This window comes from Motacilla alba, chromosome 17 (assembly GCF_015832195.1).
Source record: "Motacilla alba alba isolate MOTALB_02 chromosome 17, Motacilla_alba_V1.0_pri, whole genome shotgun sequence".
NCBI lineage: Eukaryota > Metazoa > Chordata > Aves > Passeriformes > Motacillidae > Motacilla > Motacilla alba.
The window spans coordinates 1,649,561-1,672,240 of NC_052032.1; the positions used below are offsets into that span (position 1 = coordinate 1,649,561).

At 49.7% G+C, this 22,680-nt stretch overlaps 1 protein-coding gene across 7 annotated transcripts in view; it reads left to right on the forward strand.

The window, feature by feature from the left end:
- Window positions 1-8,370: 8,370 nt before the first annotated feature.
- Window positions 8,371-22,680, forward strand: part of NSMF (NMDA receptor synaptonuclear signaling and neuronal migration factor) — a 48,720-nt gene continuing 34,410 nt past the window's right edge. For all 7 annotated transcript variants that reach the window (XM_038156356.1, XM_038156360.1, XM_038156358.1 and 4 more), the window contains exons 1-2: window positions 8,371-8,619; window positions 17,030-17,091. In XM_038156356.1, coding sequence (XP_038012284.1) covers window positions 8,513-8,619; window positions 17,030-17,091 — 169 coding nt within the window. In that variant the 5' untranslated portion in view covers window positions 8,371-8,512. The remainder of the gene's footprint in view (window positions 8,620-17,029; window positions 17,092-22,680) is intronic.

Genomic DNA, 22,680 nt, shown 5'->3' on the forward strand with positions numbered 1-22,680 from the left:
ATGGAGCGAAAACTGAGTAATCACTGAATCATTGAGCAATCAATTACCACCGATCTGTTCCTGGAGCTGTTTCTGGAATCCCAACCTTGAGGAACTTCCATGGCAAGGGCCAACTCCTGCACCTCCACAGCTGCTGAGCAGTCCCTGGGATCCCTGAGAGTAAAACGTGTCTCTGGTAGGTAGAAAATTAGCTTTCCTTCCCCAGGAGGGTGGTCAAGTGTGGGAACATGTCACCCTGGGAGGGATCAACATCCAGCAAGTGCCTCAGTGTGGCCAAAAGAAGTTATTGAGCCAGATTTCCAGCAAAGACCTTCGGAGAGCCTTCACACCAGGGCTTCCAAAATTCTGTGGAGGAGCTAAGGAGTCTTTTCCCTATATGGCACATCCATATTGTTGTTTCCTTTGTTATAGCAATTTGGTTTATTATTTATTGTAGTTTATGCTGAGGGATTGGCTTATGTCAATTTGATGTAGCCAATAGGAACTAAATGACATTACCACCCTGCTCAAATCCTCCTTCCTGCTACAACTGATGCTCCTTGCTGTTGTTTCTCTCCACCTGCTGGATCATTTTAAGGGAAAAAAGAGGTATCTAACATTATGCTACTCTTGAAATGCTCACTCTCCTGTCAGCTCTCCTGACCCAGAACATGGTCTCACTCAGAGTCTTCCCCTCCTGGGCAGAGGGTTTCCTCACAGGGATTTAGGATCATGTTTTTGAAAAGGTCCCACCCAAGGTATGGACACCGACCACAGCAATCATCCATGCTGAGGCTGTGTCTTTTCTTTGATTGATTGGGGTGTGCCCAGTGCAGTGATGGAGCCACCACCCCTGGAAGGATTTAAAAGATGTGTAGATGTGGCACCTGGGGAGATGGTTTGGTCGTGGCCTTGGCAGTGCTGGGGGAATGGTTGGACTTAATGTTCTGAGAGGCCTTTTCCAACCTCATGATTCTATGATGCTGGTACTTCACGTTTCAAGCCCTCAGTCCTGACAAGGCTTCCATTTGAGATGCAAATCTAATAAATAACTGGCATGGCTGAGTGCTGAGACGTCCTGGTGGCTTGCCTGTGACCTGGTGTCTCCTGGCTGTTGTAAGGCCAGCCAGACCCAGATGGAACAGTCCTGTCAAGATTTCAGCCAGCAGAGTTATAACTAATTGAATGTATTTCAATCATGAGATCCACAGAAGGAGAGCAAACTCCACAGAGTAGAAGGAAATTGCATCTTAGAGTAATCTGAATGTGGGTAGATAATTAGGCCTATATTTCATGGGAACATTTGCTGGGGCAACATAATGAAAAGGCCAGCAACATAATTTTCTTTAAGTAGTGTGATGCCTCCCACTGGGGTGGTGCCGTGCCAGTGCTGGTGCTGCAGTGCAGGGAGCAGGGAGAGCCAGTGCCTGATGCTGTGGCACAGTGGTGCCAAGCTGGAGCCTGTCCTCACTCTCTCTAATGTCTGCTCAGAGGAAGCTTCTGAGGCTCCTGCCCTGCAAAGCGGTGGCAATCCCACAGCCTCACCACTTTTCCACCTTTCCAAACAACACACCAAGTCTGCTCAGGTTATGCTTGCAGAGCCAGGCAGACCCAGTGCTACCCTGGGAGTTTCCCAGTGGAAAGCCAGGCTGCTGCTACTGACCGAGTTTGGAACTGCCCATGCTCTCAGTCCTTGCTGAGCCAGCTTGGGAGGTCCGTGGAGGTGAGGAAGCAGCTCTGGGGCTGGGATTTGAGGAACACACAGGTATGTGTGCCTGGGAAAGGCTTTCGTGCCCAGCAGGAGTGTGCTGTGTCCCCCCCAGGCACGCTCTGCCAGAGGCTGCTGCTCTCACCCCAGGACAGTGCACCCGCCCTCCAATGCCCCAGACTACCACTATGTGTGGGAAGTAAGCCCCCAAGACCTTCTCCAAGGTTTTTTTTCCAAATTTGGGATTAAAATCTCTGATCTTCCCTGTCCTCCTCCCACAGTTGAGCACAGTTGAGCACCTTTCCAAATCTCCAGTCTGGGAGGGCTGCTCTGGATTGCTCTGCCAGGACCTTGCTGCCTTGTGCAGGAGCAGACAATGTTAAACAGTATCTGACCTCTTCATAATGCTGGCAAAATTAGATAACTTGGGGAAATGCAGTTGCTGAGGAGGAAGGAGGAGAGGGTTTATGTTTGGGCACAGATCACCCTGTGCTCAGGGTCTCAGCGGGCTGAGTTCCCCTCCCAGCTGGGACATGTCACGTACGGAAGGCAGGGCTGAAAGGCTGTACCCAGCCCTGGCAATTACTGATTAGGTGTTTTACTAAAAATAGCTGGGGGTGAGCTGGCCAGCATGGGGTCTGAGTGCCCTGCATCCCAGCTGGTTCAGAACTGTTCACCCAGGGATTGGGACTACCTTTGGGGCTGGGTTTGAACAAGCTTTGCTGAGGCCAAATGCTTGGCCATGTAAGAACAGCTCTATGCAAATGAATCCACTCAAAGAAAAACTGTAATTCTTGATAAACTCCAACTTGTTAGCTATTGATTTTGCTTCAGTGATATATGGCCTAATTTTAATTATACCAGTGTTGGGAAAGTTATTTTCTTATAGTTCCTCATTCGAGTGAAGTTCAGACTTGATTAATTTAACAGCAACATCTTGAAGGGACTAAACTGGCCAAACAGGAAAGTAGAGAGGTGATATTTGAGTGACCTTCTGACACCCAGGAGACCTTGAGCTTCCCAGGCACTTGGCCATAACCACTGTCCTCAAAGTCTTTTCCAGTGCTGTGTGAATAAACCCCATCAGCTCCTCCAGCTGATGGAGTGTTGTAGGTTTATCACCAGCTCTCAGTGCTGCTGTGGCTTGTCAAAAGAGCTTAACTGGGGCAGAGTGTTTAAGGACACTGGGCACATCAGTTAGTCTTCTCTTTTCAGTCTTGTGCTTTGCCCCTTCAGTAGGAACACACTCGGGCAGGCTTTTTTGTGCAGAGAAATGGGAGCAGAAGGCAGGGGGCTAAAAAACATCCCTGCCTTGTCCTGTCTGTGCCACTTGTGTGGTCTGAGCACATCGTGTTCCTGGGGAAGCCACTGCACCTTGGCTCAAGCTGTGGTGATGTGAGCCCTGGGAAATGTCTGTGGTGAGGGGTCCCACCTCTCTTGGCACTGCTGACCCTGGTACTCTGTCCTTCCCCGGGTGACTGACTGTGCTCTCTGCAGGGACTGCAAACAGTCCTGGTCTCAATTTGGACCACAGGAACTGCAGTCATCTCACATGGACCATTAAACACCCCCCTTTATCCTGGTTTTATGCTTACCACACTGCTGAGTCCCTTCCCTTCTCCTGGGTTTATAGTCCCACCAAAGCCAGGAGCCAGCACGAGGCACAAATGGAGCTGGGCTGGGCAGGATGATATTCAACTGAACCTGGAAGAAAAAGAGGCTGTTTCTGAGGATAAAGATCAGTGCAGAGCCCAGTGCTTGAGGAGTTGGGATTGTTTTCATCCTGTCTTTATCTTTGTAATTATCTCCTCTGGATGTCCTGAACCTATTGCTTAGTTATTCACTATCACGAGGTCTTTGTATAATTCTTCAGTGTCTCATGTATTCATGACCCTGAATGCCTTAACATCAGCTGCAAGCTTTGTCACTCTTTTTTTTTTTTCCCCAATTAATTTTCAAGATTATTTCTGAAAAAGCTGAAGTGAGCAGAACCCTGCCCAGATCCCTGAGGGGCTCCTTTCCAGTACTCCCTCCATTCAGGAGCTTGCCTATTGAGAGCTGCTCTTTGGGAATCTTTTAACCAGCTATTTATCTATTTCAAGTATTTTTTGTTAATCCCATGCTAGCTGCATTCCTATAAGAAACGTGTGTGACAGACCTTTTGGAAACCCAAGCAGACTACACTTCACACTTATCGACCCCTCTAAAGAACTGTAACACATCTATCAAGCATTCATTTTTTCCAGGAAAATCAACTTTCTTTTCTTCCCAGTATTTCAAATGTATCCAACTCTGCACTAACCAGATTCTTAGTGACAATTTCACTTTGCCCAGAAGGGAACTTCTGACTTCAGGGTCTGTCTTAACCCCAAACTCTTTGCATTTGTCACCTTAAAGCTCTCAGACAGTGAGGCTGTTACACACAGTGATTACATGCTACAATTCAGTAATTAAACTGTTTCACCTCTGAGCTCTCACTGGGCACTTAGGTGAACCATCTCAGCCTGGTGCATTTGCACTCTCTAGTTTGGCTATTTATTCCTCAACTTCTTCTGCTGACACTTGAACATGAGCCAAATCCAATACCACGTCCATATAAAGATGACTTTTGGCACAGGAACATCTCCAAGCTTTTCCTCACTGACTACAGATGCAAAATATTCATTGTTTTTCTATTCTGACCTTATCTCCTACGAATGCTTCTCTTGCACCATAGCCAACTTCTGACTCTCCAGCTTGACGTGCTTGAAGAAGTATTTATTATTGTTTGCCTCTCCCTTTTGCAGGTTGCTGCTGTGACTGGTTTTGGCTTGCCTTATTTCTCCTTTTTTGCATTTAAATTGTCAGGATACACAGTTTTTGCTCATTTAGACAAAAATTACTTTTCTAAACATAAAAAGAATGGTTCCTTAAAGTCTGAGTGTCAGAATCTGGTCTGAGACTTAGACCTAATAGGTTTGAGGTTCTGGGTTTTCTACTGGACAGAGATGTGCTGTTTGGTTTGACAGGATGCAGAGATGCCAGATTTTCAAGTGGGATGCATTTCTCTGGACAAAACCCATGACTGGTTGGGATGGACTTTGCCTGGCTTGGGCTTCAGGGCATTGCACCTTCCCTGGTGGAAGGAGGGAGCATTCCTCTGGCCAGCTGTGATTATTTTGGAAGGTGTTTTGGGGTGAGATCCCACGAGAGCCCCGTGAGTGGAGGTTTGGGGCTCGGGTGGAGGGGCTGTGAGGCTCCCAGCCCCCTCGGCCCGTTTGCCTGTGTGCATGTCTGGAGGCCCTGTTGCCATGGAGAAGCCGTGGGAACTGTCTGCCTGGCTCGCCTTTTTCCTAGCACGAAGCAAAGGCATCTCTCCAGCGGTAAAGGGGCCCCTGGCTGCCTCCTCTTCTGGGGTAACCCAGACCCTAAATGCCTGGGAGAAACCCAGAGGCAGGGAGGAAACCCTAAAGGAAGGTAGGGAAGAAGCAAAACCAAGAGGGGAATCTGCAGGGATGGGCTCCTGGGGTGCTGCGGAGTCATGGGGCTGGGTGCTTCTCCAGGACACACAGCCCAACACGGGAAATTCCCAGTGGATCTATGGGAATCTTTCCCTGTGAGAGAGCTGCAGCCCTGGGACATGGACCAGAACATGGTTTGCATCTCCATCTTTGGAGGTGTTCAAAACCCACTGGGTCAAGCTCTGAGCAGTCCTCAAAGTGAGCCCTGCTCTGGGCTGGACCCTCCCCAGCCTCAAAGAGGGAGACCTGGCTGGGGAACGGGCAAGGGAGAGTTTGAGGGAGCTCCAAGAGGCTCCAAGAGCGGTCGGACCATGGGATGAAGATGGAGGCATCCATTTGGATGCTTTTTAATTCTGGGAATTGATAGCACTGGGCACATCTTCATGGAGACTGTAACTGCTTGCATGGCTCCAAGTCTCTACAAGTGGGTTTTTTTAGTTGCTCATTCAAAACAGATGGATTTTTTTCTCCTTTTCTGTTGTAGGAACTCTTTCGTGACATGACTGTACAACAAAAACATGACTGTACAACAAAAAACACGGTGGGGGGAAGTCATGAGCAGAAATTTAATTGGAGTCATATTCTGGGGGAAAAAAATCCAATATATTGAGGTTGGGTTTTGTTTTGTACATGAAAAATGTCACTGTGAGCAGCTTTGGGGCGCTTCCAGGTAGATCTGGTGGGAATTGTGTCATGGATAGAGCAGACCTGCCTGTTAGTTTGGAGGGTCAGTTATATTTTCAAGGAATAGCATTTGCCTCAACTGGCAAAATATTTACATATAGAAATAAAGACCATTTCCCCCATCTAGTTTACATAAAAGGGAAAAAAGGGTTGGGAAACACAGGTTGACCTTATTTGTTAAGTAAATCCATGTCTTCATTATGCACACGTCACTTTTTCTGCTCACAGCTTGGGTCTCAGCAAAGATACAGCTCTGAAAGTTTGTTATTCATAGTGAATTGTTCAGATTGTGATAAAATTCTGCTTGGTGAGATATTTGTATCCCACTCCTTGTGTCCACAGAAACCAGGGGAATTGGGTACCTTCTTCATCTTTTTTCCTCTCTCTGTAGAAATTACTTTATATTTCAATGGGTAGATTAATAGACCAAACAGACTTAATTTGTTCAAATGCTATTATATTTTCTTGCAGATTTTACTTTGGAGTCTATAGAGAGAGAGGATTGAAGCTTTTCCCCAACTTCTAGTCTCTTCATGCAGGGTCTCTGAAGGACAGTGAAACATAAGCTTATGCTACAGCCCTTCCTCAGGTACAGACAAGACAAGGTGTGCCTGTCACTCCCTCCTTCAGCTGCCGCTTTTCACAAAGCCTGTAGAAATTTTAATTATCTATAAAACTTCTACCCCTCGGTCCAATATTATTGAATGAGTGGCTCTGAGTTCCTGGGATCCCTGCACTCACCTGCAGAGTCAGGGGGACAATCCAAGTGCTTTTTCTGTATGTATTATGAATAACATGTAAGAATTTGCTGCCCCACTCACTCACTCAGGCACCCTGAAAGTAGATTTCTAAAATACTTTCCCAAGGAAAAATATTTTTCCAAACCTCCCCTAGGGATCAAAACCTACACCAAATGAAATTGATCTGGAGGCTGGAACCCCTCTGCTGTGAAGAAAGGCTGGAGGACTTGGGAGTGTTCAGATGGAGAAGAGAAAGCTCTGGGGAGACCTTCTTGCAGCCTTTATATATTGAAAGGAGAATTATAAGGAAGGTGGTGGGAGAATTTTTATCAGGGCCAGGATAAGAGGCAAAGGAATAGATTTAGACTGTGTGATAGGAAGAAATTTTTTATGATGGGGGTGGGGAGACCCTGGCACAGGGCGCCCAGAGCAGCTGTGGCTGCCCCTGGATCCCTGGCAGTGCCCAAGGCCAGGCTGGACAGGGCTTGGAGCAGCCTGGGACAGTGGAAGGTGTCCCTGACATGGCAGGGGATGGAGTAAGTGATCTATGAAGGTTCCTTCCAACCCAAAAAGTTCTGCAAATGTATGAATTGAAAATCCTCTAAGGCTGGGCTGACTGGTTGATCAGCTCCTTCTGTTGAGTTTGTTTTCAAGCACTCCATGATCTCAAGGCACATATTTGATCTGGCAGGTGACACGGGGCACGAGGAGGTTTCTGACCACCCATCTGCCCCTCATGGCTCCGCTGCCTCCAGTCACTCTGGCAACGGCTGTGTTGCTGCTCTGGGACAACAGTGGGGAGCAGCGACCTGCTCAGGGGACAAAGCCAGTGGTGTTTGTGTCAATCCTTCAGAGCTGTCGTGTCCGAAACACAACAGTCGGGAGCAGCGACCTGCTCAGGGGACAAAGCCAGTGGTGTTTGTGTCAATCCTTCAGAGCTGTCGTGTCCGAAACCCAACAGTCCAACCTTTGGGACCGTGTCCACCCCACGAGCAGAGGGATGCAGCTGCCCTGCTGTTGAAAATAAACCATGAAAACTTTCAGCCGATCTGTCAAAGGCAGGCTGCAGTTTTGTGTCAAAATGACTGATTTTTTTGCAGGTCGCGTGTCTAGTTCCTGACAGGAACCTGGAAGGAGATACCCCCGGGCCTCCCCTTGCAGCCATGTCTGACGGCTGCTGGCTGGATATTCCCCTCAGGCAGAATCGCGGAATCACAGAGTATCCCGAGCTGGAAGGGACCCACCAGGATCACCCAGCCCAGCCCCTGCCCTGCCCAGACCCCCCAGCAACCCCACCCTGGGCATCCCTGGCAGCGCTGGCCAAAGGCTCCTGGAGCTCTGGCAGCCTCGGGGCCGTGCCCATTCCCTGGGGAGCCTGGGCAGTGCCAGCACCCTCTGGGGGAAGAACCTTGCCCTGAGCTCCAGCCTGAGCTGCCCTGGCCCAGCCCCGGCCGTTCCCTGGCTCCTGTCCCTGTCCCAGGGCAGAGATGGGAGCTGCCCCTCGGGGGGAGCTGCCCCTCGGGAGGAGCTGCAGCCCCTGAGGTGTCCCCTGGCCTTTCCCTCCTCCCGCTGCAGCCCCACACTCCCCATGCGGGGGTCCCACCGCCCCGCGCGGCCCCTGAGGCGGGGCCCGCGCCCCCTCCCCGGCCATGATGTCAGGCGGGCGGAGGAGGTGCCGCTGGCCAAATATAGCGGCGCTTCCTGGGCGGCGGGGCGGGCTCGTCCCTCCTTCTCTCCCTCCCTCCCTGCCTCCTGCCGCAGTCAATGGGGCGGCAGCGGCCGCGGCGGAGCGCAGCGCGGGCCGGGGCCGCGGGCCGGGGGCCGGCATGGCGGGGCGCTGAGGCGGCGCGGCGGTGAGGGGCGGCGGCGCGCCCCGGCATGGGCAGCCGCGGGGCCCGGCGATGAGCGCTCCCCCGGCCGCGACCCCCCGCGCGAATATGGGCACAGCCGTGTCCAAAAGGAAGACGCTCAGGAACGAGGCCATGTCGTCCGTGGCGGCCAAAGTGAGGTGGGTGCCCGGGGCGCGGCGGGCGATGCCTCGGGGGGCCCCGCGGTGCCGCCACCCTGCTCGCCCCCGGCCGCCTCGGGGGTCGTGCCGGGCTGGGGGGAGCCCCGAGACCCTCGGAACGAGCCCAGATACCGGTGTGGTCACGACGCGGGGCTTGTGCCCCAGGGCCATCCCGTGGCTGGGGAGTGGCACCTGCCGGCGGGTCCCTGTCGCTGGCTGCCCCGGTGCCCCCAAACCAGCCGCACACTCGCTGGTGGCAGCGGGCGGCCGTGCCCCCCTTGCACCCCGCCGACCCTCAGCCTCTGGAGGGGTGTCTTGTCTCCAGAGGCGTCCCCGCCATCGGCCCGGCCACAGCACCCGCAGGGGTTTATTTGCTGGGTTGGCAAAGAGCGTGTCAGAAGTGGATTTGTCAGGGATGGATCTTTATAATCTCGGGGAATTCGGAAGCGCGGTCAGTGTGCCCGGTGGTTTCTCCTCTGCTGAAATGCCGTGCGCGTGTCCGAGGGCAAAGTCAGCAGCCTCCTTCAAGGGGTCTCGCTCCTTTGAATGGAAAAACTGCTCTATGAAAATCTGCACCCACCACGTCTGCCCTCCCCGGCAGCGTCCCAAGCCACTACATGGACCGGTTAGGGGATTTGGGTTCTATATCGTGCCTGTTCTGCTTTTATATTGCTTGTCCTACAATGTAGTATTTCACTCACTGCCTGATCCCAGTGCTTTTCAGTGTCAAGCATGGGAGAAAATATATTTGCTGCTTAGTGGTACTTAGGTTTAAAAAGCTGTCAAGGATGAGCTTTGCCTTAGTGCCCTTCCCCAGATGAAAGGACCCTTCTCCCACGCTGCAGTGCAAGTGTCACAGCAGTCATCCGGCGACTGTTTGGGGGCATTGGCGCAGCTTTTTAGCTGCTCCTTCAGCACAGCTGTGCCAGGGAGTAGGTCTGTCACTGTCTCTGCTTCAGCTAGGCTGGCTCTTTGCTGCTGGAGAAAAATTGGGAGAAATTTAACTTTTCAGCTGCATTACGCAACACCTTCTTTGTGTTGTTAGACAAAATTGCATTAGAATAACCTGGAGTCGTGTGTAGGACTCAATCCATGTTGCTGAAAGATCTCAGTCACCTCTCTCTGTAACTCAACGTTACGGCATCTCTGCTGTGCTCAGAGGAAAGAGAAGTCTTAAGGCTTGAAGTGAAGAGATGCAAAGCTGTCTGTACCTTGCCATCTGTTTGAGTTGTAAAGAAATCCATCCTTCAAACTCTGGAGTATCTCGAGGGAAAGCTCTCCAGGCAGAGCCTGCAACTTCTCCCCATGTTTTGTTGCACCCTGTTATAAGCAGTAATGAAAAGATGAATGCTTTCCATGGCATTCAGAGATTTGGAAGTGGGATTTTTTGTGGTGATGTCAGCCAGGTGCTTATACAGAAAAGACACGTAAAGCACCATAAGTGCAGCGATGGGGTTCTGGGAGTGGGATTAGGCAGTCACACAAACAACACACTCAGTAATTGGTAGGATTTCAAATGATAGTGTGGGTGTTTGGGAGCGACTAATGTGTTTTGAACATAATGACTTGTTAGCCTACACCAGGGTGGGCAGATGCTCAGGTTCTGTCAACTGTGTGGAGTCCAGGATGGGCCTCAGGGGTTCTGGTTTGCTCCATATCTGCTGACAAGCTGCAGGTACAGGTTTGTCGGAGCTCTGTGGTGTCTCTGAAGTAAGGTGGTTTGACCAGAAAAGTTATGAATGGGTTTGAGCTGGGGACAAAATGCCCTTGAGGAGTGTCTGGTCACGTAGATCATGGCACAGGACAGGTGCTTTTATGTGTCTCCCTGTTGATGCCCATGCTAGAAATTCCTGATCCAAAAATCATTTGAGGAGATCAGTGAACTTGCCGAGGGGCTCCCTGCAGAGCCTCTTTGCGAGGAGAAGGTGCTGGTGGTGACAGGTGCTGTCCATGTGCCTCCACCCTGCTGCTCCAGGCGCGGCTCGGTCCCTGCTCCTGTGGGCTCTGTCATGCTTAGAATTCCGACAGCGGCAATGACCCACCTGCTGAAAGGTTTCCTGGAGCGCATCACACACAGCTCCTCTGCTCTGCCCTGGGTCCTCGTCCATGTATCTCCTTCATCCTTATTTACAGCAAGGACTCTGTAGGACCCTGGGTAAGGCTACAGAGAGACCATTCTGTCTATCCCACAAGGGCTGGGCACTTGGGTCACCTGGGTGGGTAGCACTGCTGCAATGGTCATGTGCCCTGTGGGTGTAGGCAGCTGGGGATCCTGGCATTGCTTCTCTGCATCTTCTGGGCTCTGTCCTGTTCATATTTGTCATGACTTCTCTTTAGAGAGAAAAATAATCTCCTGCTGCAAGTCCAAGTGACCGTGGTGTGTATTTCTTACGTGTGGCTGGAGTGCGTGTGCACACTGGACTGTCTTACTGAGCAAGGAGCAGGGCTTGTTTGCTGGTGTGAGTAATGGGATCCAGGCAGGAGGTGCAGGCTCCCTAGATTGTTAAATTAAAATCTCTGCAGAGCCACTCAGGGGAGTTTCATGTCCCAGGAGCATTAATTAACCGTGCAGCTTGTTGTGTGCTGGGTCTTTTAAGTAGCTTCTTACAAACTAAGGACACAATTGCTCTGTGCCAACGCTGTGGAGGGCACCCACGACGCTGCTGACTTTGGTCTCCGTGGTCATCTTCTCCTGGGGGAGTCGCAGCGCCCTGCACGCCCAGGAAGGGCTGCGCTTGGTGCTGCTGCTGTGATTGCCTCTGAAGGGCTTGGATGCAAGATCTCCCTGTTAGGAGGGATTGTTCCCTCCCTGCGTGTGCTTTTATTGCCCTGCAGCTCCTGGGCCCCAGTGCCGAAGGCAGGGCTGACGCAGTTGTCCTTGAGCGGTGACCTTGGTGCTGCCCCTCCGCTGACAGCCTCTCCAGGGCCCTGGCAGTGCCTGTCTGACCTGTGCTCCTTGGCTTCCTCAGAACTTTTTCAAGGGTGCAGATGAACCAAAGCCTTTCAGAAATGGGCTTTCGTTGCCCTTGGTCCCCTGACTCTACAGGAAAACACTGGCACCCCAAATGAGGCAGCAAAGCAGATGTTTTCCTGCAGCTCTGCTTTCTATTGTGCTGGCCTACAGCTGTTCTTTGGGAGAGCGTGACGGTGAGAGCTCACAGACATGAGGTTTTTGCTGGGTGTTCCAGAACCATCTCTTCTTGCAGTCATTAGCACAGGAAATATTTGAGTTGAGAGTGTGGTTCATCTTGCCCAATTCCATGACCTTGGCATCTTGTCCAGGATAGCCCACAGAGGGATAAGAATTTGGTCTCACTCCCTCTCTTCCTGCCTAGAGAGGGATGAAGAGTGGCTTTGAACACAGCATTAGTGAAAGGGTGGATTTTTCATTGATGAAATGCAGAGGTAAGTGACCATGTACCTTATCCCAGCCTTCTTGCTGCTTGAGTGATTTTTGGCTTAGCCTGGGGTTCTTCATGGAGTCTAGATTCTTCTTTTCTTCTTGTGAATTATCTGAGGAGGGGTATTAATTGTCCCTTTGATTGCCTTTTTAACTTCTGCTGCTCTTCCTCTCTTCTCCTGTCCAAACCTCATGATCATAAATTGCTCCAGTGCTGTGGAGTCTAAGACCCATTGCTGACATCCAGTCTCCCTTTACTGAGTGTGAGAATTTTATAATTAAAATTTTCCAGCTACCATTTCTCTACATAGATATTTTAGAAAACTAATTTTTGTCGAGGTATTGTTACTATTAGGCTTAAATAACGTAGGTGTCATCAGTCTTTAATGACTGAGCTGTTAACTGTGGCTGTGCTGGAGGTGTTCCCTTCTCTGCTTGGTGACAAGAGCAGGATTGCTGCTGTAGGAGGATGTAGGTCCTGATGATGCAGGTCTCTTCTTTCCTGTATGCCTGAGATGCAGCACTGTCAGATGCTGTCACAACAGATTCCTGCTCTAACTTCTCTGGGCATTACTTCTGAAGGAGCATGAGAAGGTGGTGGGAGTTCTTTATTTTTCCATGTAATACTCCTGAATAGTCCAGGAAGCTTAGCTTGCTGCTAAATGGAGTTATCTGAGGTCTTTCCTGTATCTCTGAGTTTTCAATCTGCATTTCTTCACTCTGTAAGTGTCAGTTTGTTGGATAAATTTTTGTGCATCAGTTTCTCATAGCTGCTTGTGTGCATCAAGGCCCCTTTTATCCTGTTGATGTGATTATTTTAGAGACATGAAGGCCATTCTGTGCTTATTATATTGTAATTGAGATCTTTGTTATTTGGCGGCTTTGCTCCTTCAAGCAAATCTCTGTCTAGACTGTCTGTGCCTCTTCACAGTTCTCTTCCAGACCCGAGCCCAGCTCTGACATCTGAGGCACAGCGAGTACTGGAAAATGCCCCCAGAAGGGCATCTGCCTTTGCTGCGTGTGTTGTGCTGCCCTCCTGGAGCCATTCTGATGGGACGCTGGAGGAAATGCTGGTGTTTTCTGAGGCTTGTCTGTGCTGGTTAGGCTTAGCAGCACAGTGTGCTAGAGCCCTGGTCACTGCTTGATGTGCTTTTGCTAAGTCAAGCTGTGCTGACTGTGTGACACGCGGGTCTGCTCTGCCACTAGAATGAAAACCTCTCTCCAGATGAGTCAGGGTTAAACTTGTCCTGTCATCAGCTGATCACCTCTCAGTGCTACCTGCTCATTGGTATGCAGCTTTTGCTGCATACACTCAGGGTTATAGCTCACCGGCCCATGGAGCTGTAAGGCACCTTGTATTCCTCTAATTTATGTGAAACAAGTTTTCTTTTTCATCTCTTGCCAGTTAAATTTTCCAAGGTGTCTCTGCTCAGAGCCCAGTTGAAGCAGTTTATGTCCAGTGCTGTCCAGTGGTGTGAGGGGGCTTGAACTCCGTTGGCAGTGATAGTGGAGGCAGAGCTGAGCTGAGAGAAAAGTCTGATTGTGTGGCTTGTGATAATAGATAAAAGACAGGGAAAAGAACAGGATGCTAGAACAGCTACCATCTGTTTGAATTGTGCTCTGGCTTTGCTTTGATCCAGCCGATGGGTAGCCAAGGAGAGCGGAGCAATGGCACAGTAACGATCCAGGCGAGTGCTGGTGAGCTGAGGTGACTGTGAGGGCAGGGGAGGAGCACAAAAGGCTTGGCGAGGGGCAAGGAGCCGCTAGGAGCAGGCGTGGCCATCAGAGTCCCCTTGGCAAAGGGCACGTGCAGACACCTGCGGGAGATCCATCCGCTGAGGCACGGCCAAGGAGAAGCCGATGGCACTAGGGAAGCGGGAGCGTAGAAGGGAACCGCTGAGATAATAGGCAGAATAATTAGTGAGAAGTTTCGGGTGTAATTGGCTGGAAACCCCCCGTTGCACACTGTGCTGTGTTCGCCGGGGCTGGGGAGCTGTGCCCACGTGTCCGTGTTTGTTTGCTCTTGGGATGGCCTGAAGGGTCTGGGAGCCACGGAGTGGAACAGCCAGGACAGAGCCGCAGGGAGCAGTGCCCAGCTGTGCTTCTGACCTGCACAAGAGCTCTGGTATGGCCTCAACTCTGGGTATGACCTGTTCTCTAGGAGCTCTGGCACCTGGGGTTGTACCCTCCTCCCTCCTCTGCCTAGAGAAATGAGAGTGAGGTCAGAGATACTGCAGCACCTTCCAGCTTGAGCTCTTACTGAGTGACACTGTTTTCACCATGAAATATGGTGGGCTGGAGGGCAGCAGTGCTTTTCTGGCTCTGTCTTAGCAAGTTATCAATTTTGGTCTTAGAAAATGCTTTGTACTGTTTTTTTTGAGCCCATGGTTTGCAAGCTAAAGGTGAAGCATTGGTTCAGATTTTCAGACAGACAAAACAGCTTCAGGAATTGGCAAAGAGATGAATGGAGACAATGACTGATGAATTTGGAGCTCATGGAGCTTTTGAACTAGTTACAGATTTATCATCATATTTCAGCATTTTTTGTGTAAATCACCATGTTCTCTCACTGATAATTTACCTGAGAACTTGCTTGCTATTATTTTTTCCACATGGAATGACTGCTGATGCAAAAGAGAAGCTTCAAAGTTTTTCCCAATGGTCTAAGTGTGTGCCCTGTTTGGGAATGGTGTTGGTGATGCCTTGCAAAGACAGACATTTCCATGGGAAGCCTTGGAGTCCCAGAAGTTTTGATGGAAGAGATCTTGGAATCTCATGCTCAGCCATCTTATTAAAGCCATGTTGTTGTCAATGGTGTGCAAGATCAGCTGTAGCTTTGGCTGAGCTTTAACCAGCTCTGAGATGGAGCAGCTCTGGAATTTTCTTGCAGCTGAGTTGCCTAATGTTAAAATCATAGAACTGTTATGGTTAGAAAAGACCTCCAGGGTCAATGAGTCCATCTGCACACCAAACCCTGCCACATCCACCCCTAAACCATGTCCCCAAGTGCCACATCCCCACTTCCAGGGATTTTTGACTCAACCGCTTCCATGAAGTACCACACTCCAGTTCCCAACTTTGCATTTGTGTGTTGCCCAGGATCAAGTCTTGCTTTTTGCCTGGGCAGAAAGGTTGAGGGTGCCAGGATCATCCATGAGGTGCTTGTCCTCCTGGATGGGTGAACCACAATGGTTCAGCCCCCAACCATTGTGGGCTGGTTGTAGAGCTCCCCATCTGACAGAGCCTCCTTGTGACCATCTCTGAGGGTGTTAGGCACTGAGGAGGACAGTTTGGGCAGCTGCCACGCCAAGCCAGTGTCTAAAGGTACAGCCTGGAGCTGGACAGGTAAGAATCCAAAAACAGGGAAAACCTAGCATTGTCCGTTAGTCTGAAAAGATGCAGAAGCTTAAACCTTTCTTCTTGAACAGCCCCAGCTGCGCTGCTCCAAAGCTTTTTACATTTGACTGTGCTGAAATTTAGTCCCAGAGAGATTAAATTACTCTTTCCTCATTGTTCATATTGATTCTGTGTTGCTGGCTGTGGAAGACAAATGGACTTCCCACTCCTTCCAGCCCGAGTCCCTCTGGGAAGTGCATTGGAGCCTTGTTAACCTTTGCTCCTCTGGGAGATGGTGCATAAAAGCAGTGGGGAAGATCTGGCTTCACAAGCTGGGATATGCAAAGCAGAAGGTGGTTTTGGAGGTCAAGGTAATTTTCCACTTAGATGTTTAATGTCCATTATGAGCCTTTTGCAGCAGCTTGAACTGGAGAGGATGTTCTGAGGCTGAGCACCTCTGAAGGAGGAGGACAGTGGATGTGATGCCTCAGTATGGAGAGTCTTCTGTGTTGCAGCAAATCTTGTCCTTCCCCAGGAGATGCTGATGTGCTTGAAGGCTGAGGGTGCTCAACTCTGGGTTTCTTGGCTTGGCTTGGCTTGCCAAGGAGGTGGGTGGCTGTTTCACCTCCCTCTTTGCCAGTCTCCACCTTGGGCTGCCCAGTGGCAGCTCAGCTACAGACCTTGGAGAGATTGTTCTACAAACCTGGGAAAAATGGATGACTGGGGAAAACCTGGCTCTAGAATTTGCTCTCTTGAGTCACAGGTCTGTTAGATACAGACGTTAGATACGGAGAGCAATCACAGGACCAGGACATTACAAATGCCCTGGCAGTTGGAGTCTGGAGGCTTCTGTACTCCATGCCTTGACCAAGGATTCCTTTCCTGTGTGAGTTGCAAGCAGAAAGCTCTTCCCTGGTTGGAATATTCATAGGTTTGCTCTCTTACGTAGGCCTGGATGTGTGATAAGGGTTGAGCTCACCCTGCTTGCTTGATTCTTAATATATTCCAGTAAAATCTCAGTCATCCACAGGACTGGAATCCATCAGAGAAGCAGGAACTGCTTTTTGTGGGAGGTTGTGGGTGACTCTCAAATAAGCTTGTCCAGTAATCCAAATACTGACATAGCTGGGGCTTGAGAATTTAGGGTTCAGGTAGGTAAAATGGGCATTAGCATCCACATCTGAGCTGTGATGGCTCCCAGCTGGGAGCTTTCAGGACCTGTAGGAGCCTGGACTGGTGGTTGGCTCTGGGGTGGAGATGCCTCCTTCCTGGGCTGCCAGGAGGGGCTTAACTCAGGGGGGCTGGAGACAGTGAGTCAGTTCCTGTGTGCATCACAGATTTCGTGCAGGTGCATTTCAATTCTGTTTTTTCATTTTTATAACAGAGAAGCTGAAGCCTAAACTAGGATTCCTGGATTTCTAGTCCAGCTCTCTTTCCCAGTTTGGCCAGGGAAACACTGATGTTCCACCAGAACCACTGGAATCCTGGTGTGCAGTGAGGAAGCCTCTCTGCTCTGGCAGTGAATTTCCATGGGTGTCACGTGAGGCTGAGGGAATGGTAGCTGCAGGAGCACAGCAGTGTGTTGGTTTTGAACTGTTCCTTCTTTCCTTGGCCTTTAGGCATCTCAAATCTCTCTCTTTCTCTCCTTGGCTGCCTCCTGATGCTGGGACACAGAGCGGCGAGGGCTTTTGGAGAATACCTTTCACAAAACCATCCTGAAGGCAGAAATGGCTCAGGTAAGAGAACTGATGTGCCTTGGTTACGCCCATGTGTGCCTGCACCTATGGTTAATAGCCTTAGAATAAAAGTACATTTGTTGATCTGCCATGAACTGTGAGATCTCAGCAGCAGAGAGGCAGGAGGAGTTGCCCCCAAGGAGAAAAGGCAGTTTGGTGACCCAAGGCTTGGGTGGGCTGTGGGGATGAGTTCAGTTCGGGGACAAGTGGCCTGTCATAAATTCACCCCTGCAGCTGATGTCCTCGGGAGAAGCTGCAGCTGGGAAGTGACTGCACTGCACAAGGCTTCTGCACTGGTTTGTGACTCCTAGGTCTTGCTTTCTCTAGGGTATAAAAAACAGGTGAGTTATATTCACTAGTGTAAATCCTTGCTGGCAAAGGTAACATCTGGATTTATTCCAGGGATTTGCTTCAACAGGGGTTAAACTGAGATTTGCCTAGATGAGGGCACTACATGTGCTGGCTAATGTGTCAGTATTTTCCATGTAGATATTGTCCCCATCAGCTTATCATGAGTTCTGCTTGATGGGCAGGAGAGTGAAGGATAAATTCACCTGACTTCTAACAGGACTGTGTCTTCTCTGTGACAAAAGAAAGTATTATACAGGTGGTTAATTCGTGGCAAAACTACAGAAAATCCTGTAGAATCCCCAGAAAGTCTATGTGAACAAGTAACAAATTGTTTTGTGCTCTGGAGCTGCTGTGCAGGGGATAAAGTTATTAAATAGAATGTAATGTAGAGTGATGTTATCATTTTAGGTAAGCTGTGTGTGTTCAAGCCTGTACAGGAGATGCCTCTTGCTCTAAGAGCAGTCACACAGTCTTTGGCAGCCAGCTGAGTCCTTTCCTTTTCTCTGGGATCTGTTCTAATGACCTTCAAGTTGTCCTTGGCTGAGTTGTGCTAATGTTGTGAATGGACAGGCCCTAAGACAATGTACCAAGGTTTTCTTGGATTCTTTTCATGAAGAACTCCAGTGACACTTTAATATTTGGTCTAAGAACAGCATGTGGAGGTAGGAAGGGAAAGAGAGAGAAAGGCTAGGGTTTGATGCAAACCTTTTTTTTGTTCCTTCCATCATGGCCATTTCTGCAGCTCCTTCTGTCTCCTGGAGTCTCTGCCAGTCCTTCTTGCAGCCCCCCACCTCCAGTTTCCAGCAGGAAGAAGTGTTGGCTCCTGCTCATTTTGTAGTGCCCTTGTAGTACCTGTGGGGTCATTTTGGGGCCAGGCAGAGAATCTCTGATGGAGACAAGAGGAAATTGCAGATCTGTTCAGGTGCCCAAGGCTGGGCAGCCCTGGTCAGATCCAGGGAGTGGGAGCCTCTCTGATATGCACTTAAAAAGCTGCTGTTTAAATCACCCTTGGGGTGCTCCTGGTTTCTCTGACTGTAGGTTAGGAGAGCATGGAAATGGAGCTGATGTGACTCCTGGATCCTGTGCCACAGCCAGGCTCCCCAGAGCAGCATTTCAGCCCTGTCTCTGCTTGTGACATCCATAAGCTCTCTGGGGAAGCCTTTTCACTCACTTGGTGTATCAGCCTTGAGATTGTTTTTGAATCCAAGAGAATTTAGTTGCCACAGGCAAGAATGAAGCAGTGAGAAACACATGGGATCCTTAAGTATTCACTTGGAAAGGAATAAAATTCCCTAGAAATTACTCTAAGTTCTGAGGAAGAGGGGAGGGAAAAAAAGAATCGTCGTTTTTAAGTCATCTTTTGAAATTCTGCAATGTATAACTTAACACAGTCTGTAACACTTCTTTATAAATAACCCCAGTAGGAAGGTTGCTATCCAATAAAAAGCACTGCAAGTAGAAAATTTGGCTCCTTTTAGTTCATCCCAGCAGCCTGATCACAGGGAAGTCACATCTTTTCTTCCTGCAGAAATTTCATCTCAGAATCACTTGTTCAGGTTCTGGAGGCTTCACCTTTGGCTGGGCAGGGTGCTCAAGCTGCAGCATGAGCTGCCACCCAGTGACTCCGTGGAAGCAAAGGAAGGGCTCTGCTGCAGAAGTTGAAGGCTTAACACAGATCCAGAGGGACCTGAATGGGCTCCAGCTCCTCAGAGAGCAGGCAGAGGCAATGTGAGCAGGGAGAAGCTGTGTGCATGCTGTGGTTGAATTCCCACTTGCCTGTGTGCCTTAGTTCCTGAAAGCTCAGTGCTCCAAATAATTGAGTCCTCGGTTGTCGGAACTCAGAATGTTCCCCAGACATTCTCGGACGTTCCAGACCCAGGTCAAAAGCATCTGAGACCCTGGCATGCAGCCAGAGACCCCTGTGGCTTTGAATCTGACCCATGGAACAGTTTACCAACTTTGCAGGAAGAACAAGAAGTCACAAAAGTTTAGATATTGCAGTAGAAGTAGTCATGAAGTGAAAGGAAGGATTTCTGAGTGCTGTCCAGGGGGGTTTTAAGCCTTGTACACAGGGGTCCAAGTTTTGTACATGGGGATCAAGGGGTTCTAAGATGGAGGGATTTGGGTGTGCCCTGTGCTCCTTCTTTCTCCTTCCTAGCCTCCATGTCTTTGGTGATGTTGGCACTCACAAATTGGTTTAGAGTAGAAAGTCACCATTCAATATAGATAGTAGGCATTGGGGAAAAGGTATAAACATGTAGTATGTAATATATGATATAAAAGATGGCAGCAGCCCCTGGGAGGGCAGTGTGCCTTTGTCTGAGCTGCTGAACGGGCCACAGCAGTTCAGGAGAAGAATCTTTTAGATAACCAATAATAAACAACCTTGAGAACAGACAACAGAAGACTACTGAGTCTTTCTTTGAAGGCACGGGTTGGAGGAGGGACTTTTCCATCTTTTGGGGTCACCCCGATCCGGGGGTGAAACCCCACACTCGGTCAACTCTTGTCTTTCACCTGAGTGTTGTACCTGGCGGGACAGGCCTGTTTCTGCTGTCATAACCCCAGCTGTGCACCCAGGTGCTGCCTGCCCTGCCAGCAAGCTGAGCTGGGATGAAGGCTCTGGCCTAAATATGACTGGAAGGAGGCAAGCCTTGGTTCAGTCCAGAAAAAAAATGGTTTAAGAAATGTTTAAAGTCACTGATGAATGCAGTGAGAGAAAAGAGGTGTGGATTTTGAGGAGCGGGAAGGTGGTGGAGCCATTAGTGGGACAATGAAGGCATAAATGGAGGAGGGAAGGGTGAGATCCTCCTTTTCTTGACCCAAGAGCTAGAACCCTTCTCTCTCCCTGTGCAGGGCAGTCCTCATGCAGAAAATGAGGTGGGTGTGAATCTTTGAGATGTCAGTTCTTTGCTGCTTTATCTGCTGGTTCAGCTCCTCGGCAGAGCAGTGAAGCTCTGACACCCCAGGAGATCCATGGAGATGTGGAGGGAGATGCCAAGTGTGCAGGCACTGTCCCATCTTGCTCCACTTCTGCTGCACTTTTTTCTCTGAGGATTGTCCATTTCAGTTTGCCTTTTTTTTTATCTTTTTAGTCCATTGACTCCAAGAAAAGGATAAGATATAATGGCTTTTGTGTCCCTCATAACTTCACATTCCACAGCTGATCAAAGAGCTGCTTCTTCAGTTGTAACTTCTATTTGTGCTGGTTCCTCTGGAGAGCTTGTGTGTTTGTATGTGGCAGAACGTCTTGGAGAAATTGGGGAGTGGTAGTGAAGAGCTGCAGAGGGACTGTAGATCAGCAGGACAGGCCAGCTGCCTTGTCTGAGGGCTGAGTTATGTGCGAGGCTGTGTTTACCTTCTGTTTTCAGTTAAAGTGCAATGTGCATGCTCTGCTTGCTTTGCTGGGCTAGGGGTGTGGAGTTACACAGCTGCAAGAGGTAGAGAGGCTTGCAGGTGTTGCAGGGTGTACCTGAGGACAAGAAGGGTGAGGGGCAGCATATGTTGGTTACAGCTTCTGATTCTTGCTGATGTGAGGCCCAAGAACTTCATGGCTCAGAAATGTTGTGTGACTATTCCTATGCAACTCTCCTGTGTCTTATTCTGGAAGAGTTTTTCCCCAGGTGACTGGAGAGGTGCATTTACCTCTCCTCTTTCTCAGAGGTTTTGTCAGGGATGGTGACCATACAGAGTTTTCTTCCCTTTGTTTCCCTTTTGGAACAGGGCAGTTGCCTGGTGGTGGGGTATGAATGCAGAGGATGGAGGGGTTGTCCCTTTGGGATCTCTCAGATTTTTTTCCCCTGATCTTTAAAATATTTTGAGGAATTAGAAAGAAAGGGAGGGTTAGACTCTGCTGCAGGTGACAGGATATGGATGTGTTGAGGGAGCTGATGCCAGGGTGGTGATGCATCTCCTGCTCTCTTCCTGCCTCTGTTAATTGCTGGCTTATTTATGCAGGCTGGAGGTCTGGGAAGGTTCCCATGAAGAGCACTCTGCCTTGTTCAGCATTCATTCTGCCTCCGAGGCTGTGGCCAGAGTCTTTGCTGACTATTGTAGCTTTCTGGTACCTTTTAATGTAGAAGTGGGTGTCCCTTGGGACAGACTTAGAAGAAAGATACAGAAAGGATTAAAATGTGAAAGGGAAGTGTAAAAAGGCTGCAGATAATAAAGCATGGAATAAGTAATCACTCAGTCTTACAGAGCCCATGGAATTTTGGACATTGTCCAGCTTAGGTGTCAGAGGCCCCATACTGAGATGATGCTCATTAGATGTTATCTCCATATTCTGGAACTGTGAGAAGAAAAGGTGCCAGGGCGTGGGGCAGTGACATTAAGAAGGACAGCAAGCAGAGCCTTTGAGAAATTCCCTGCTGTCTGGGGAAGCTGGGATTCAGACACAAGGATTGGGTGGGAGCTGTGGGAGTTTTTCCCTGTTACTTTTTTTAATCTGTTTTGCTCAGTGGGGTTATTGGGAGGGCAGCTGCTGCTGCTGGAGTGGGGGGCTGTAGGATGCAGCACTGGGCTGCCTGCTGTGACCAGCTGCTCTGGGCAAGCTGTGTGGGAAAGGCTTTGGAGACGAGAGAGAGAGAGATCCAATAGAAAGTGTCCTTGGTGCTGCAGAGGTGATGGGCCTTGGGCAGGAGCTGTCTAGCAGGCCTTGAGCCAAATTCTCCATGGCTCCTGCTAAACCAGCATGGCTACTGGTTTGCAGCAGGACAAACCAAAGGGGACAGTTACCTGAAACTGGAAAAGCTGCTTTTTAAGCTCAAAAAAAGTAATCTTTGTGTCTTTCTTTTTGGTTTTTTTTGCATGATTCATGATTTTGCATGATTTTTCAGTCATCAATGTGAGTTTGTAAGGAGAAGAGGGCACTTGGGAGCTTCCCCAAGCCAAGTGGCAGTGGAGAGGGGTGGCAGGAGCAAAACCATATTTGTGCCTGTGCTGGGTGTGGAGGCACCACTGGATCAGTCACTTGTGTTTGGAGCCTGGGCTCTGGCAGTGAATGTGTCTGGAGGGAGCAGCCAGGCACACAGGAGTTTCCTGATGCTGCCAGAAACTGGCATGGGGTTAGGTGAGGCTTCATAGGTGCTTCAAGCTGAGTAGCCTGTGAGCTGAGCTTCCTGTGCCACCAACAGATAAAGCTGCAGCTGTGCAGTGCTCTGAGAGCGACATTGCATTTCCTGGGTTTAGGCTGTGGAGCTGCCAGCCCAGCCTGGTTCAGAATAAGCACCAGCTTGG